The sequence below is a fragment of the Manihot esculenta genome, chromosome 2, assembly GCF_001659605.2.
Source record: "Manihot esculenta cultivar AM560-2 chromosome 2, M.esculenta_v8, whole genome shotgun sequence".
Classification (NCBI taxonomy): domain Eukaryota; kingdom Viridiplantae; phylum Streptophyta; class Magnoliopsida; order Malpighiales; family Euphorbiaceae; genus Manihot; species Manihot esculenta.
The window spans coordinates 14647076-14665279 of NC_035162.2; the positions used below are offsets into that span (position 1 = coordinate 14647076).

The 18204-nt window shown below is 33.1% G+C and overlaps 2 protein-coding genes across 4 annotated transcripts; one reads left to right on the forward strand and one right to left on the reverse strand.

The window, feature by feature from the left end:
- Positions 1-5089: 5089 nt before the first annotated feature.
- Positions 5090-13281, forward strand: LOC110609566 (carboxypeptidase SOL1). Of its 3 annotated transcripts, XM_021749227.2 has the most exons (15): positions 5090-5364; positions 5448-5520; positions 5590-5685; positions 5886-5916; positions 6039-6095; positions 6674-6769; positions 7398-7520; positions 8296-8400; positions 9291-9337; positions 9974-10099; positions 10265-10367; positions 10494-10556; positions 10942-11025; positions 11477-11540; positions 12738-13281. In XM_021749227.2, the coding sequence occupies exons 1-15, from the start codon at positions 5265-5267 to the stop codon at positions 13034-13036; spliced, it is 1467 nt and encodes a 488-aa protein (XP_021604919.1). In that variant the 5' UTR covers positions 5090-5264; the 3' UTR covers positions 13037-13281. The 3 variants fall into 3 exon arrangements, with proteins under 3 accessions (XP_021604919.1, XP_021604921.1, XP_021604922.1); XM_021749229.2 differs by lacking the exon at positions 5090-5364 and having other exon boundaries at positions 5442-5520; positions 5863-5933; XM_021749230.2 differs by lacking the exon at positions 5090-5364 and having other exon boundaries at positions 5483-5520; positions 5863-5916.
- Positions 13282-14552: 1271 nt separating this feature from the next.
- Positions 14553-17308, reverse strand: LOC122723128 (tryptophan aminotransferase-related protein 4-like). Its single transcript, XM_043954323.1, is given in 6 exon segments — positions 14553-14863; positions 14994-15213; positions 15215-15281; positions 15376-15671; positions 15755-16049; positions 16891-17308. Coding segments are annotated over 6 exon segments (1407 nt in total). The 5' UTR covers positions 17208-17308; the 3' UTR covers positions 14553-14651.
- Positions 17309-18204: the final 896 nt, after the last annotated feature.

Below are 18204 nucleotides of genomic sequence, written 5' to 3' on the forward strand. Positions count from 1 at the left end.
AAACTCCAAGGATTTTAAAGTGATTTATTTCCTTCATCATCTTTATTATTTTTAAATTAAATATAAACATTTATTTTTTACAAATAACAATATTTTTATCACATTGAAAATATTTTTTAAAAATCCATTATTAATATATTTAACAATATTTAAAATATAAATTTTATATATTTTATTGATTCGTTTGTTTCGCAAGATAATGTCCAATTGAGATTTACTGGTTATTATGGGTTTTCAGAATCGCAACGACGACGTTAGTCTTAAAACCTTATTCGAGCTTTATCTCGTAGAAACTCTCTTCCGTGGCTTTGTTCGGGAGATTTTAATTATTAATACTCAAGAGATGAGAAAGAAAGAGAAGCAACTTTGCCAAATTATCTTATGCAAGGGTTTAGACAGGCATTTGAGGACAGTAATCTTGTTCAAATACTCACTGTTGGCTCTTTTTTCACATGGGAGAAGGGCAGGGAGTTGAATAATCTGGTTAGAGAGAAGCTTGATAGAGCCCTTGCTACTGAGGACTGGGCTCATAAATTCACTAATGTTGTCTGCTGGGTTGCTCATGTTCTTAGATCGGATCATAAACCGTTGGTGATTACTACAGCTCCTAAGGATAATAGAGGAGATAGAAGGAGATTTCGATTTGATAATGCATGGTTATGTGATGAGGATCTGGCTGAAGTTGTTAAAAGAGCTTGGGTTAATTCTATACCACGCAACTTTTTGATGAAATGTGATGATTTAGTTTGTGCTCTTTCGTTGTGGGGTAGGAGTAGAAATATAGAGTTTTGACAAAAGAAGAAGACTATACATAGATTATTAGATAATGGGCTCAGTACTGTTTCTCACGCCTCTTTAAAAGAAGATTGGAATCGTCTCCTTGAGCAAGAAGAAGATAGACTTAAACAGCAGGTAAAGTGCTTTTGGCTTAAAAATGGGGACCGAAATACAAAATTTTTTCATGCACAAATTAATGGTAGACGAAGAATGAACCGTATTACTAAATTAAAGGAGTCGTCGGGTACCTGGATTGAGGATGAACAGGAAATTAAAAATCATGTTCTGCATTATTTCCAGTCTATTTTTTATGGCGGTTCTGTGGATTGTGAACGGGTTTTTGAGTTGGTGCTGCCCTTGATTAGTGATACCGATAATGCTGATCTTTGTGCTCCCTTTTCGAATGAGGAATTTAGAGTTGCTCTTTTTCAGATGCATCCAGACAAGGCACCTGGGTCAGATGGGTTAAATCCTGTATTTTACTAGAGATTTTGGCCCTTGATTGGCAATGATGTTTCCAATGGTTGTCGCCTATGGCTTCAACAAGGTACTTTTCCTTATTCTCTTATTGAAACATTGATTGTTTTGATCCCTAAAGTGGATAGCCCTGAAACTGTTAAAGACTTTCGTCCAATTGCGTTATGTAATATGTTATATAAGATTGTAGTTAAAGCTTTGGCGAACATATTTAAAATGGTCCTTTCTATGATTATTTTTGAGAATCAGTCTGCCTTTATCCCTCATCGATTGATTACCGATAATGTTATGGTTGCGTTTGAAATAATACACAATATGAAAATTAATAAGGATAGAAATGATGGTAATTGTGCTCTTAAAATTGATATTTCTAAGGCTTATGATATGGTAGAGTGGGAGTTTCTAAAAGGCATGCTGAAACGATTTGGTTTTTCTACTCAATGGATTAGGTGGTTGACTATGTGTTTTTCGGAAGTTTCTTACAATATCAATTTTAATGATGATTAGATTGGTCCTATTGTGCCTAGTAGAGGTCTTCGACAGGGGGATCCTATTTCTCTGTATCTTTATTTGGTGTGTGCGGAAGGCTTATCATTACTACTTAAAGATATTGAATCTAGGGGTTGGTTGCAGGGCTGTAGGGCAGGTGCTAGATGCCCAAAGATCTTACATTTATTTTTTGTAGATGATTTTTTGCTATTTTTTAATGCTAGACTGGAGGATGCAGATAGTATTAAATCTATTCTCAATACTTATGCGGCTGCTTCTGGACAAGTGGTGAACTTCAACAAATCTAGCATTTTCTTCAGTCCCAATGTGGTCTCCTCTGTAAGGTCTAATATTAGTAATATCCTGGATGTTCATTCACCATTGAGTCATAGTGCCTATCTGGGGTTACCTTCTCTTATTGGGAGGAACAAAAAAGCAATTTTTGGTTTTCTAAAAGAAAGAATATGGAAGAGGATTAATTCATGGAGCAGCAAATTCCTATCTAGAGCAGGCAAGGAGGTTCTCATAAAATCTGTGTTGCAGGTTATATCTGCATATTGCATTAATATTTTTTTGATTCCCATTACTATTTTGAATGAATTGCATAGAATGGTCAATGGCTTTTGGTGGGGGAGTAAAAGAGAAGGGCAGAGGGGTATTAATTGGCTAGCGTGGGAGAAGATGTGTAGTAGAAAGAAGGAGGGGGGTATGGGGTTTCGAGACTTTAGGAGTTTTAATTTGTCTTTACTTGGCAAACAACTGTGAAGGTTCTTAACAAATTCTAATACTCTTTGTTAAAGAGTGTTTAAAGCAAAGTACTTTCCAAATGGTGATTTATTTTTCGCCAATGTAAGTAATGGTGCTAGCTTTGTTTGGAAAAGTGCGATGGCATCAAAGGAGTTGATTCGAAGGGGTACAAGGTGGAGGGTGGGTAATGGAGAGAAGATTTTAGTGGCTTCAGCTCCCAGGATTCCTAAGGAGGATACCTTTTTTGCGGATGATAGCCCCGATTTTATTGAACCACATTTGCATGTTTGTGATCTTTTTGAAGGTAATGGGAGGATTTTGAACATTGCTCTTTTAATGGAGCTTTTTTCTTCAAGAGATATCAGGGTTAGTATTAGTATTTCTATTAGTATTACTAACAAGAAAGATTCCTTATTGTGGCACTTTGATAAAAGAGGTGTGTATACGGTGAAGTCCGCATACTTTGTGTGTATGGACTTGTTAGGAAGATCATTTTTTAATGTGGGGGGTGAGTTGTAGACTAGTTTGTGGAATGTTTCGGTCCCTCCAAAAGTGAAAGATTTCTGTTGGAGAGCTTGTAGAAATATATTGCCTACAAAGGATAACTTAAGGTAAAAGAGTGTGGATGTGGATGCTAGATGTCCTTGGTGCCATGAAGACGAAAGTGTCAATCATATTTTGCTGCATTGTCCTGTGTCCAAGGAAGTTTGGAGGTTAGGGGGAGTGAGAGATTTGCAGCCTAATGATAATTTTTTTAACTTTTTACTTCAGATTTTGAAGTTCCAAAACAAGGTTCGGAAAACCTTTTTAATGGTATATGCATGGAGATTATGGTAAGCAAGGAACTCATTATTATGAAACCAGGTGCAAAATTCAGCAGTTCACCTTATGGAAGACGTCATGCATCATATCTTGGATTAGAAAGCTGCTCAACGTGCTGGTACTTTGCATGAAAATACCACTGCTACTTTATATCAAGGTAGGAACTTGTTTTATTCCTCCAACCCTACTCGTGATTCTGAGGCCATTCCTCTCCAAATTCGCGCGTCATCTTTAAACTTGAACAATTTCAGTTGGTTTTGTCAAGTTGATGGGGTTTTGTTTCAAGTTCAATATTTTATTGGATATAGTTTTGTTGTGGAAAACTCTTAGGGTATATTTCAATGTGGTGTTTATGGTTTCTCGGAAGGTAATGGTACGCCGGTAATTGTTGAAATTTTAGCTCTCCGTCTCTTTGTGATGGAATTTTTGCCTTTAATGGCTGCATTCTTATGGACTGTTTGCAGGTAGTTCAAACTCTTCAGTCTACACATTTAGACATTGCTGAACTGGGTATGATTTTGAATGATTGTAAATCTTTGTTAGACTCTAAAATTGATATTTCTGTTAGATGGGTTTATCGTCATACCACTCTACCTGCTCATACTTTGGCTAGAGAATCTATTAGGTATGATCGTCTCTCTATTTGGGATGATATCTCTCTTTATTTGATAAAATTTTATCAATAGAACCAATAGTTTTACTTGAAAAAAAAATATATGTGTTGTTACTATTACAAAAATATAAATTAGGATAGATTATTTTATTTTTAAAAATTAACAAATAAATAAAATAAATTTCATATTATTACTCATAAATGCATTAAATATTAATAATAAGTTAAATTAAATTAAAAAAAATATTTAATTAAAAAAAGCGCAAGCAATTTTAAAGTTAAAAAATAAATGAAAGACACAGATGATTAGTTTTTAAGAGATTAAATAATTTTGAGATAAATAAACTTTAAGTTAAATCTTTTTTTGCAAAATCTTAAAATTTTAAATAAGTTTTATTTTTAATTTAAAATTAATTCTCACAATAGTTTAAAATAATTAAATTCTTATATGATTAATTTTATCAAATAAAAAAATAAGAAAAAAATTCAATTCATTTAAAATTCTTTTGAAATTAGTCATTTGAAATAAACAAATAATTATTTTATTTTATTTAATATTATTAATATAAAATTAAATTATATATATATGAATGAGATGTTGATATAATTAATAGTGTTGAGTTAATATTTAGTGTAATATTTTAATATATAATATTTTATACAATAGAAATTTATTTGTACAATATTTATTACATATAATATATTTATTATTATATATAATAAATATAAAAATATGTTTATTTTTAAAATTAAATTTAAATTAAGAGATATATTTTTATTATAAAAATTTTATAGATTATATTGTAATTTCTCATATTCAATTTAATTCTTTTCATTTTCATTATCAAGATTCAAAATTTTAGATTAAAAATTAAAATTTATGTTTAGACTCAAAATTTTAATAAATGTAAATTAATTTTTTTATCCCATAAATATTTATATTAAAATGTTAACTGATACAATAAAAAAATTTTTAGAAATATGAAAATTTTACAAAATTATAAAAATTAAATAGTAATTTATTTTTTTATATTTTTAATTTTTTAAATTCAATCAAATTTAGAGTCAAATTGATGCACTACACACCTCACTTGAGCTCGGAGCCATCTACCACGTACCCGGCCCAAGCCCATACAGAAATTCGCTTGCTCCTCCACCTGCGAGTGCGATCTACGTCTTCCTTTCTTTCCTTCATCGCGCAACTTTTCAAACCCAAAAACGAAAAAGCGCATGAAATGGATCGAAGATTCGAAGCTCTCTGATCAAAACAAACTGATAAAAATGATCAACTGAAAAGCTCAACCAATCCAAATTCACTTTTATTTTTGGGAATTGCAAAATGAAAATCCCCTTTTGTGTCATCTTTTTCTCTCTTGGTTTCTCTTTTTTTCTCCCATCATCCGTCGCCAGAGGCGGAGAACGTTCTTCTCTGCGTTCAGGTACCTCTTTTTATACATGAACGCTTTATTTTCTTTGGATTCGTAGTAGTGATCTCAAAATTTTAATTTGATGCTCTGTTCAGGCACTAATAATGTCAGTTGGTATGCGAATTCTGCTAGGCGGTTTCTAGTTGAGGGTGACAAATCTCAGGGAAGGTAATGATTTATTTATACATTTCGATTTTTGGTTTTGAGATGTATTGATATGGAAAATTTGTGTCACAGTGTTGATAAGGCTCGTGGATACTTGAGTAACTCTGATCTTGAAAAGGCTGTGAAGGAATTTGGGAAAAGATGCAGTAACATTTCTAAGATTTATAGGTAATTACTCTATATGGCTGCTGTAATGTTTAGCAATAGCCAGACGGAGTTATATGTTAAAGGGCTTCTTTGTTTTCCTTTTTCTTTCTCTCTCTCTCTTTTTTTTTTTTTTTTTTTTTTCTTTTTTCTTTTTTCTTTCAATTATGCTGACTTGTGTTCTTTGTTCCTCTCTTTGAGGGATTCATGGAATGGTTAATCAGTATTGGAGAGAGTGTGAATGGAGTTCCACTGGTAATGGTTTCACTGAAGTTAGTTCTTCACTTTCTCTTCTCTACTTTCACGTCTTTTTTAGCTGCAATTTATGCTTTTGAGTTGTGTGTTTCTAGTATCTGTTTTTATATTTTTGCTTGTAGTGGGTCATAGAGATCTCTGACAAGCCTGGGGTGGAAGAGCCTGAACCTGCATTCAAGGTAAATGATAGACCCTGCACTTATGTACAAGCATGCAACCTTTTTCTTTTTCCTATTTTTTTTTCTTTTGATTTGTGTCAGATTTGCAACTTTAGTTGTTAATGTTGGGTTTGGACTGTTAACTTAAAATCACGCTTTTTAGAATAAAATTATAATAACTTAGTCAAATGTTTCCCCTAAACTTGCTGTTTCTTAAGCAGATTGAAGTTTGATGAGCTTCAATTCTATTTTTAACTGTGTCCTCAAACTTTTGTTATTAGTAGTATTTTTTGCCACTTGTGTGCTCATTGAACACCATATGTTGGAGCTTTATTGAATAATGGTATTATTGTGTGGAAAAAGTTCAAATTCTCAAATTAAGGAAAAAAATGTTGATATTAGAAAATCTGCAAAAGCTTCAAGGACTTTATTTGTTATTCTCTCTCTCTCTCTCTCTCTCTCTCTCTCTCACTATTGCTCTCAAATTCCTTGTGCATTCTGTTGGGGGTTTTTCTGTTCTAACTGCAAATCTTTTTGGTTTGATTTTAATATTGTTCATTATGATTAGCAAATTGGTGTGTGACTGCTTTATTTTGCAGTATATTGGAAATATGCATGGAGATGAGCCCGTTGGTCGCGAACTTCTGATACGTCTTGCAAACTGGATATGCGATAATTATCTGAAAGATCCCTTGGTAATTTCTTTTTGTTCCACTTCACATGATGGTGTTTGATTTTTGTGGTGCCAATCATTCATGTGCTTTTATATATTTATTTGTTTTACACCTCTATTGACAGCATTTTGGTTCTTGATTTACACCTTTCTCTAATATTCTCTTCAACTTTGGATATTTCGGTGCTTTTTTAGTTACTTGCATTAGCTGCAGTTGAACTAGAACTGTTGCAATTGCCACATGCATTTTCAGTGTCTCCTTTACGCTTATGAGTCTTCGGCATTTTTTTTCTCGTCTTGCTAAAGTAATCTATCTTTCTTTTGCCTTATGGATTCATCTTTAATGCTCTAACAGAGCCTAGTTTGGAACTATAACACTTTTTCTTTTGTTCATTTGTGTAGTCCATCTGTATTTACATTGCCAAATCTTTGCTGATGTCCCCTCTTACTGCTTCAGAAGATTATTTTAAAAAAAGCAACATTTTCCCTTCCTTCAGCTTGTCATCTTTGTTTGTCAAATGTTTATTTGCTTCTGATTTCTTCTGCTGAATAAGACCCAAGTGAAATAGATGTTTCATCACCAATATTTTTTTCTACTTCTGATATGTTTTCACTGCAATGAGTGAATCTCTTTATCTGCATCCTTACAGGCCACATTGATAGTAGACAATGTTCACCTTCATATTCTTCCATCAATGAATCCTGATGGATTTTCATTAGGGCGGCGTGGTAATGCAAACAATATTGATCTAAATCGAGATTTTCCAGACCAGGTACCTCTGTTTATTTTTGCTAGTTTTCTTTAATTTTTTTTCTAAAAATTTTCAATTGAATATGCGCAAGCAATTAGATCATTTTATGATGAGCAATCAAATTCTCTCTTCAGGACCTGTTAGGGTTTTTTTTGTTATATTTTCATTTAATTTAAGTTACAAAATCCTAATGACATCATGAAATTTTAGGTCTCTTAAGCATTGTTTTATTTCGTTAGGATCTTACAATGTCAGAACACTTCTGATTTGGAATTCTCAATTATTTTGCCAGTAGGGCATTAATTTTCAGTGTATTTGCATAAAAAGTTTTTTGCCTATATATCTGTTGTTGTGAAAGAAGATAGACCTGAAAGGGGAAGAAATAGAAAAGATGGTTTGAGATTTAGTGTTACTGAAATCTTGTGCGGAATTGACTAAAAATGTAGTTCTTATTGGAAATATCTTAGAGGATTTCAGGGTATGATCCTGCCTCTTTAGGTGAAGATTGAAATATATCGTTTGTCAAGATGGATTAGTGTGTCTTTGAAAACTTTAGAAATCATCTTATTCTTATCTACTGGAAGTATTTAGAGGTTGGATTTAATTTTTCTGTTCAAGGTTTAGTTCAGGTTGTAAAATCCAGATTGCTATTGTAATGGTATGTTTTGATGAATTCCTTTGCCTGGTATACTGATTGAACTTGTGGAAAGATTTCATTTCTAGACTTGATTGATTATACTGTTATGGATTTCATGAATGTGACCATATATTGCTTTTGCCAACATAAAATTTCCAGTTCTTTCCTCGGAATGATGACATAGACTCGCGACAACCAGAAACAAGAGCAATTATGAATTGGTTGAGAAAGATACAGTTCACAGCATCTGCCAGTTTGCATGGGGTAAGCGTTCATCTTTTCCATCTTGTTATGCATTTAGTAAATACACACACATGCTATAGCCATCAGATATCAAATACTTGATTTTTTTAAAAAAAAATATTTCCTGTTAATTTCCTAGCTTCTATTAATTACTGATACAAATGCACTTAGTAGGTACTCCTGTCATATTATTGTCTTTTTTGTCATTTTGTTCACCACAGATACCTATTATTTCAATTTTTAAATGTCTAACTCAACATATTAGTTAGTACTTAGTAGTGAAAAACAGGCTTACCTCTCCTTTTTATTTAGAACTCCGTTTTTTAATTGATTTGTAGAAAATTTTTTTAATAATTTTTCTTTATTAGGACAAGTGGATTTTCCTCCTAATTTGGAAGATTTGTTGAATGAAATTTACTGGGTTTTATAGGAAGGAGTTTGGAATTGGAGAGGGATATCATGATAGGGATCAAGTTTGGTTTAACAGTTACTGTGAGCAAAAACTAATTTACTTTCAAGTTTGTTCTGTGCTTTTACTCGTGTGTCTAGATGACTAGTCTCCAACAAGGTTGGTGAGCTAAATTTTGTTGACCTCTTTTTCTTTCCTTCCTCAAATTTTTCAAGGGAGTATCCTGCAAATCTCTTATTTTTAATAATTTGTTCGTTCTCCCATATCTTGAGTTCTTTTATAGAAAAAGTTAAACATGTGAAGGATACCTTATGTGCGAGCTGCGCATCCTGCTCATTCCTATGTGATCTTGATTTTCATCTTTTTGTTCATTGCTGGGTTTGTGCAATCTATACCAGCTGATTCAGAAGATATGATATAGATTGTTTCATGGAGATTTTGTATGTTCTAATAGCCAGTTATTAAAAAGGGATACTTCTTAATCACAGTATTTCTATCACAGGGTGCACTTGTTGCAAATTATCCATGGGATGGTACTGAGGATAAAAGGTAGTTATCTGTATTCATGATTTGTCCCACAAATTAATTATCATGAAGATGAAAAGAGATCTTCTTGGGTCCCTTTGTCATGTGTTATCATGCTATCTATTCATAATAGTTTATGGTATCAACTCTTTGGGAAATATCGGACTGCCACCAAGACTATTGTGCTTAATTTATCTCCATTCCACTTATTTCATGTAATTGCTCTACATTTTAATTATTTGGCTGTTGAATTCTCATCTATTTAGGTGCTTATTATTCCATGTTCTTGTCTATAGCTTAGTGTCATTATGGAGGTGTGGCTTTCAAGCAATTCTTTCCTTTTGATGGCACTATTTTGGCTTTATCTGTATGCTTACATTCATTTAGGAATTGGCCATTATGTAATTTCTTTTGGATGCCTGAGGTGATTTAACAACCACTAGTTTCTTTTACACTGATTTTGGCCTTCTGATGATCTTACTACAGTTGAAGAACCTGCCGCTTCCTAAATGCTAGTTCTCATTTCTTAGGCGTTGCTGTAGTGTTCGATGATTCATTGTTGATTTCTCTTCTTTGAACAGTTTAATCTGATATGATATGGATGACTTCTTTCTTTCTTTTATGCACTTAAGCCTCTCTAAAGTTGTGAAACAATTTCAGGAGAATTTACTATAGATGTCCTGATGATGATACATTCCGGTTCATGGCAAGTACATATAGCCGTTCTCATCGTAACATGTCTTTGAGCACAGAATTTCCTGGAGGAATTACAAATGGAGCATCTTGGTATGCCAGCTCTGAAATAGTTCTTATTCAGGTTATGGTGCAATAAGTGTATTGATATGAAGAATATGAAAGTCTGGAAATTTGCATTCCTTTAAGTACCCACTTCTCTTCATTTTCTTCTCCTATTTGTCACTCAGCTGCTTTCTAAATCGTAGCTGGCTGCAGGTACCCAATATATGGTGGAATGCAAGACTGGAACTATATACATGCTGGATGTTTTGAATTGACCTTGGAAATTAGTGATAACAAATGGCCTAATGCTGATGAGGTTTAAATTCTGTCCAAGAAGTACTTCCATAATTTTCAGAACATCCTCTCACTCTTATTCATCCTACTTTGTTACCTTCTACCTTGCGACTGTAGTTGATTAATCTCTTGCTAAATTTCTGGGCAGCTTTCTACACTTTGGGAATACAACAAAATGAGTCTATTAAACCTCATAGCCAGCGTTGTGAAGGTAGTATCTAGTGTAATTATTGATATTTTCCCTATTCCATCATATGATACTCTGCTTTTGAAGCTTCTGGTTGAGTTTCTATTTGATTATGTAGTGGTATTGGAGAATCCGTGTGCCAATGAGTTTTTCCATATATCTAGACACACAAGCACGCGCACATATCTTAGGAGGAGACTCTATCCCTCTTTGTATATGTTACCCACCCTTCACTTTTCATATTTTCTTTTCCTTTTAGAAGAAAGGCATTGTTTTAGATAGATTTATGGGCGCATGTAAATTCCTAGGAACGAGTTTCTCTAATCTTGCCATGCCAAATGTTTCTGCATTGTTGATTTTTATGAAGTGATACTCAGATCATCTATCTATTCAACTTATTTCCTTAAAGATGGGAGTACACGGAAGGATATTTTCATCTGATAGAGGGAGGCCACTACCAGGTTCTATCATGATCAAGGGAATAAATTACACGGTATGTTCACAACAATGGTAGGTTTATTATTATTTTCACTTGCCCTAAAGTCTCTCAGAGGATCTAGCATCATTAGTTGCTCTCAACAGAGTGGAAACTAAGAAAAAGATACATGTACCTGACCTGACTAAATTGAAATTAACATTTAGTTGATTCCTAAATTCAAGTCTTTGCAGAGGATTTATACTCAAAAAATCTAAACCATTATGATTAACTCATAATATTCTCCCTAACTTGTAGTTTTTGATGGCCATATTATTGTAAATCTATACATATACTGTCATTTAGTCAATTTACTACATAGTGAACTTCAGTGAAATATTCAATTCAAAATTCTATACATAATCTCTGAAATATGTTAATAACTCCTCCAGATATGTTGCTCTGTTGTGAAAGTTCTGCCCTATTGTACCACTTCATTTCTGAAATGTTCCTTAATTGAAATTGACAGATTAAAGCTGGCAGATTGTTTGCTGATTACCATCGCTTGCTTACCCCAGCAAAGGGATATGAAGGTATCTGATATTGTGCACTGATCATAACTTTTTAGGGTCTCTTTCATGATTGAGTATCAGAAATCCAAACAAAAACATGAAATAGATTTAAAGTACTCAAAATGGATCTTGAAAGCAAAAATAAAAAAAATAAAAAAAACTTCTGATGAATTGTGTACGCTGGACACCAATCTATTTCATTGCATGTACACAAGTGCTGAAATGCAGAGCCAAAGTGAAGTTGTTCATGACATTGACAGAATTAAGGGGGAAAAAAAAGTAAAGCATTAATAAAACCTATTTTCATATGGTAGAGAGAAGTGAAATGTTAAGGGTGTGTTTGGCATTGTTGTTGGAGCTGTTGTTAAGAAAGCATTTTCTTAAATATACTATTTAGAAAATTTTTAAAAATGATTTAGAATTATTTTTTACATAATTTATTTATAAGATTATCAAAATTGAGACAGCTTTTTGGAAACTACTTTTTTCAACACCACCTAAAACAGTGCTTTTTTTCTAAAAAGCACTTTTTAGCCTTCAAACTCAATGCAAACATACTATAAGGGTGGCAAAGTATGAAAATTGATAATCGTGAACCTCAAGGATCATAAGTGTAGCATTGACCTACAAATTGAAGTTAGCTCAAATGGTACACCTGCAGCTTGCAGGTAATTTTAAGTGACATTCATGGGCTCAATGCCTTGGCCCTTATCTTAAAAAAAGCGCAGAACTGGTACACTTGATTGTCTATTCGTAGAACGTGGCGGAGCACATGGTTTTTTTAATAGTCTTTCATTTAGGTATTACTATCATCCTATTGTTTTCCTTTTTTCATACTTCAGCAAGATTCTACATTATTATGTGCTGTGTAATTGTTTTAATTCAAATGATCATGTGCACCCATGTTTATTCTCAATGATGTGTGTAAAATACCAAACACTTGACTGATCTTGGGTCAGGCTCTTCTACATTTGTATTGGTAAATATTTGTAGCCTAGAACATGCAAAGTATTGTTTAATGCTGGAAGTTTAGCCTTTTTATTTGCTTAACATACTTTGAAGTTCTTTCTTGGTAAAACTTTTTAACCATTAAAGTAAATATCAGTCTCCAAAGCCTTCTCCAGTTGTGTTTTCTAGTTTACTCTTACCTAATCTAAGATGAACTTACAAGTCTTTTTCCTGAGTTGCTTCTGATTTCTATGTGACAAATGTCTGTAGTTGTGGCCTCTGTCTCGGGGTACAAATCAAAGACGACGGGGATCCTTTTAGGAGAAGCAGGCATGAGTTTAGACTTTATTCTTGATCCAGAAGGCACACCTGTGGAGAATCTAAGAACTACCTGTGATTGCAGCTATTGTGGCATGTCCAAGCTTGAAAATTTGTGGGGGTTTCACTTAGAATTTTATTATATTATTTTGATTGTCATTTTAGCTTTCCTCTGCTTTCTGTTTATAAGAAGAATGGGATTCTACTTTTTAAACCATAGACAGTCGCCAAAGAGGTCATTCCAAGCATGAGGTGTTCACTGTAACTTCTAACTTGTACAAACGTAATTGTTGTACGTTTCAGATAAAAATATACAACTTTTTGCCATTTGCTTATGTATTAGGAAGCGTCTGTTAACTTGTTTTGGCACAAGTTTTCTTGTGCTGGACATTCTGTTGTTTATTCTTGTCAATGAAACTCATGAGATGTAAACAAAGACAATCTTGTGTAATTTTGATTATGAGTCCCAATGTTACCTCATTTTCCAATGTCCAAATTCAAATGTGTCCTCTCCTCATCCTTTGAATTACTTTCAGGACTTCAGAGCTCTTAACCGACTTTGGTGAGTCACCCCAATGGTATTTGATTGCAAGTACCTATGATGTTTTTATAGGTAGCCCCCTTCTTTAAAACTGGCCACCTGCAGCAAGCAATGGGAAAATTATGGAACCAGCATGAGCGGTGAGCTCAGAAAGCAGGACCTGGAATTACTATAGAATAATGCCAATAACATGCATGACCATATTTTGCTTTGACATTTTGGCCTTAAAGGACTGTTGTTTAGCTGTACCATCACTATTACAAAGTTGTACCAGAATCTGAATTTGAAACCTGAAACAAGTCTGTCTGTTCTTTATAAACCTGTAAAGGATTCAACGAAATATAAGTGTATGCTCTTACGCAAAAGGAGTGACCACCGTCATAATTCAAGAAAAATTTGAATTTTAGCAAGTAAATATACATAACAGTGATAGAAGTTGAGATTCGAAGGTTATCGATGAGAACATCTGAACAATAATTTGATTCAACGAGAAAATTAATAAGTTGGGATTTATTTAATGAAAATAAATACATTCAACGAGAAGATTAATAAGTTGGGATTTGTTCAATGGAAATAAATACACGAAATAAATGAAAGCTAATAAAATGGATTCTAAATTTGAGTTTGACGATGAATCTATTAGTCTGTATCAAGATGAATTTTACTCTATTTAACTACGACCACATATCTTAATTAGAAAATATATATATATATATATATTTTTTATATGTTATAATGTAGTATATTATATGATCACGATGAATTAGCTCATTTTTGTCTCTCAAAATCAATGATTTAGAATGTTGTTGATTTTTATTTAAAACATTATGATCTATGATCTATAAATAATTTAATACATAAGGACCATAAATTTAATATTGTTTATACTCGATTATTTTTAAATAAATTTAGATATTTAATTATTTATTTACAAAATAAAAACTGATAAAATTATAAAAAAATTGTTGATATTTTTTTCTACAATTAGACTCTTTTTTTATCATGCCAATTTTTTTTAATTACTATATTTTTTTGGTTAATCAAGTTATTGCACATCCTAAAAGTGTTGGGGCTGTGAATATTTTTTGTTTGTTAATTAAAAAGTTTTGGTTAAAACTAAAATCATCGAGTGAAACTGAAACCTAAATTCACTTAATAAAGTAAAATATTAATCATGTCTATGAGCTTAGATCGAAAGTAAATGTATTTAGTTAAAGTTTGCGAGATTGTGGGTTCAAGGGAATGAGAATTTTAATGATAATTTTTAGACAACGTTAGAAAATTTCTTAATGGTCTCCGAATTATTCATTACACATGTTGATTCTTCATATGCTTTCTGAACCTTCTTCCTCATAGACCAACTGGCTTAACTTCTGAATCAATAAATCAAAATCATCTTGGCTTCTAAGCAGGCTGAGACGCACATAGCTATCTCCAGCAAAGAACAGGCCACCTTGCCGACCTCTGATATTGCCTGCTTCAAGGACTTCATAACAGTCTTTATCTTCTTCTCTTTCACACTTCACCCATGCATATGCTGTATTGAATTCATTTTAGTCACAGCATGGCAGCAAATTTCTTGAAATTATGCCTAATATAAACTAGAATTTGCATACCCATAAATGTTTGCTATAAAACTGCTGTATTGAATTTGGACTGAGAATTACCTGGTGAAGCTTCCTTAACTTTCTGGGAAAATATGCAGTACTGGGGTGGTATTTTCTGAAGAGACAAACGCTTTGACACTGAAATCATCTTACTAAATCTTTCCCAACGTTTCCTCATTGTTTGATATCCAAATTCAAAAATATCCTCTTCTCCTCCTAGGCCTTGAAGGACTACTTTCAGGAGCTTCAAAGCTCTTAATTGAGTTTCCCGAGAAACCCCCCATTGTATTTAATTTCAAATATCTTTCCATCCTTTCATACACTGCTTTATCCTTTAACATTGCCCATCTGTGCAAGACAAGGCAAATGATAAAAGAAAAATACTATGAGAATTCTTCAGACTTCAGTGCATAAGAGACTTTACAGTTCAATTTGTATTTACCCAAATCTAGAGCCAGCATGGCCAGTGAGCTTAGAGAGCGTAAATAGCATCACATCTTCATCTGCTGGAGCTGGAATAGCTGTGAAGTGAGGCCAGTAATAGGCATGATCATAAATTGCTTTGACATTTTGGCCCTGGAGAATTGCCTTGTTCAGCTGGCCATCAGGGTTGTTCGGAGAAGTTACAAACTCAATCATATGATCTGTACTCGTCTCTGAATTGTTTTTCCACAAGGATGCATCCCCCTGAAACCTGAAATCCACCGACCGGAAAAAATCTGTCTGTTCTTTGTAAACCTGTAAAGGATTTAACATCAAACCTCAGTATGCACTTGTTATGAACAGTTCAAGCAATGAACAGAAGCAAGACTATGACTCACGGGGTAAAAGGGGATTGAAGCTACAACTCTGGCAAGGGATGAGGCATTATAAGAGGATAAAGCATGAACTGCAGCACTGAGGAGTTGGGTTGAGCCAGCACCAAAAACAATGTATTTTCCTTGTGTTACTGCATTCCCTACAATGTCATGAAGCTTGCGGATGTGTCTCTCCAGCTCTTGAGAGGTAAAGGACTGATCACCGTAGGTGTAACTCATCCGATGCCAGCCTGCTACTACAAGTGCACTGCTAGCTGCATGCTTCACCCAGAAGGGCTCCAAGAATAGTGGATCTCCACTGTTACATTTGATTTACTATGATTCAGGAACATAACATTGAAGAGATCTATGTTTTAATACCATCACAAATTTTTATCAACTTCCTAGTTGGTAAGAACCTTTTGAAATGAGTAATTGATCTTAAAGATTTGACTGATAAAAGAATACTAAAAAATACAAAATAGTATTAATAATTTATGAGTTTTTTTTTTAGATCTATAAATCTATATGTTAAAATAATATCCCGGGATATCAACCTTAATAAATAATAATAATTTTCGAACGGTATTAAAAAATATTAATAAAAAATTATATTATAAAATATTATTTTCATATGAATTAAACTACATTGATGAGATCCCGTAGAGGGATCAATGTTATGATTATGTTATGTATAGTGCATGCACAGATTGAGTTGGTGTATGAATGAAAAGAAAAGTTTTAATTTTTATGTATGTTGTTGATCATGTATGGGATTATACAGGTTTACAGGTTAGATGTCAGGCTTGCTACGGGTCCCGGCGGCCTTAAACCGATCTGGATCCTAGCGCCGGTAGCGGTCCGATATTCAGGTCGTAAAAATAGAAGAAAAGAATGATATATTTTTATATTTTTTTAAATAAAGATTAAAAATCAGTGAGTTCTCATATTTATTTATATATATTTGTGACAACACATATATATACGTGAATGCAAAAATTAAATAGTTATAATTATAAAATTTAAGTTTTAAAAATTTAAAAATTAAATATATTAAAAAAAATTAATTACTCCGATATTACATATGAATAAGATCGAAAATAAGCCAATCTTTTCCTACTCAACAAACATAAACAAGAAAGCGAGAGAGAAGATCATACCCATCAGCGTTTACAGTACAATCAGAAAACAGCTGAGAGCAGTCAAGACCACCATAGCAACTATTACACTCACAGATGGGTTGCTGTTTGTGATCAAGAATGAGTCCGTCCAAGTAGGCTTTGCCGTGGCCGGAGCAAGAGACGGCTGCCACTGCCTCAGCTTCTGTTGCGGCTTTCTTCGTCCAGTTACTCTCATCAGGATGCCAACCTTCACTGCCTGCGTACCACTTGTATATAAACAACAGATTAATTATTAACGACAACACTAAGCATACAACATGGTGGTGGGATTTTGTTGAGCTTTCTATTTTACTCATATTTGAATTTTTTTTTCTTCCTCCTTGTTTGGATAGGAGGGAAAGCTAATCTGTAGAATTGGTTAAGAGGAAGAGAAAGAAAAGATGTGAATATTATGCATTTGAAGATTCCACTCTGGCCTTTCTTTTGGAGCTGACGGAGATTCCAATACGTCATCGTCGTTGAAACGAGTCTCTCTCTCTTTTTATATATATTTATTATGGCGGATTAATCCAAAAACACTCAACTTTGCGTATTTATATTTTAATTTAAAATTTTTAATTTAATTAGTTCAATTTGTACATTTTGATGCTAGTTTAATTAATTAATAAATTTTTATATTTAATAATTTATGTGATAATCAAATAATATAAATTAATAATCAAATAATTAAAAAATTTAATATTTATATTATTTTATATTTTAATTTAAATATTTAAATTTTAATTTAATTGATCTAATATTTATATTTGAATATAATTTTTTTTTTTTTTTTTTTTAGAAAAAGAGGGATAGAGCCCTTATTTTATTAATCTAGGCCATGAAAGCCCCAACCTATCAGCATCCAGTAAAAATTTAATAGTAACAGGAGGCCATTGATGAATTTTCAAATTAAAATCATCACCAATGGTTAAACTAGTCAAACGATCCGCTACCGCATTTGCTTCCCTGTAAATTTTTACCATCTTGACTTCCCAGCTTCTATTGATAAGATCACGACAATTCCTCACCAAATTAGCAACTCTAAAAACTCCTGCACCTCTACCTGCAAGTAAATCTAACGCGAGTTGAGAATCCGTTTGAATTTCAATCTTCTTCCACCCTGAATCCCATGCTAATACTAAAGCATAATATATTCCCCATAGCTCAGCTTCCATTGCTCCACAATTGCCCAAAAACCGTTGAAAGCCCAAAAGCCATCTACCTTCATTGTTTCGAAAACAACCTGCACAACTTGCTCTTCCTGCTGACAACAATGCACTACCATCGGAATTCACTACCACCCAGCCTGTTTCT

Bases quoted from the DNA above. Each gene is read 5' to 3' on its own strand.
- LOC110609566 (XM_021749227.2), top strand. From the start codon at position 5,265: ATGAAAATCCCCTTTTGTGTCATCTTTTTCTCTCTTGGTTTCTCTTTT. The intron at 5,365-5,447 runs GTACCTCTTTTT...TGCTCTGTTCAG, and splicing joins ACGTTCTTCTCTGCGTTCAG to GCACTAATAATGTCAGTTGG. The intron at 11,026-11,476 runs GTATGTTCACAA...TGAAATTGACAG, and splicing joins TCAAGGGAATAAATTACACG to ATTAAAGCTGGCAGATTGTT.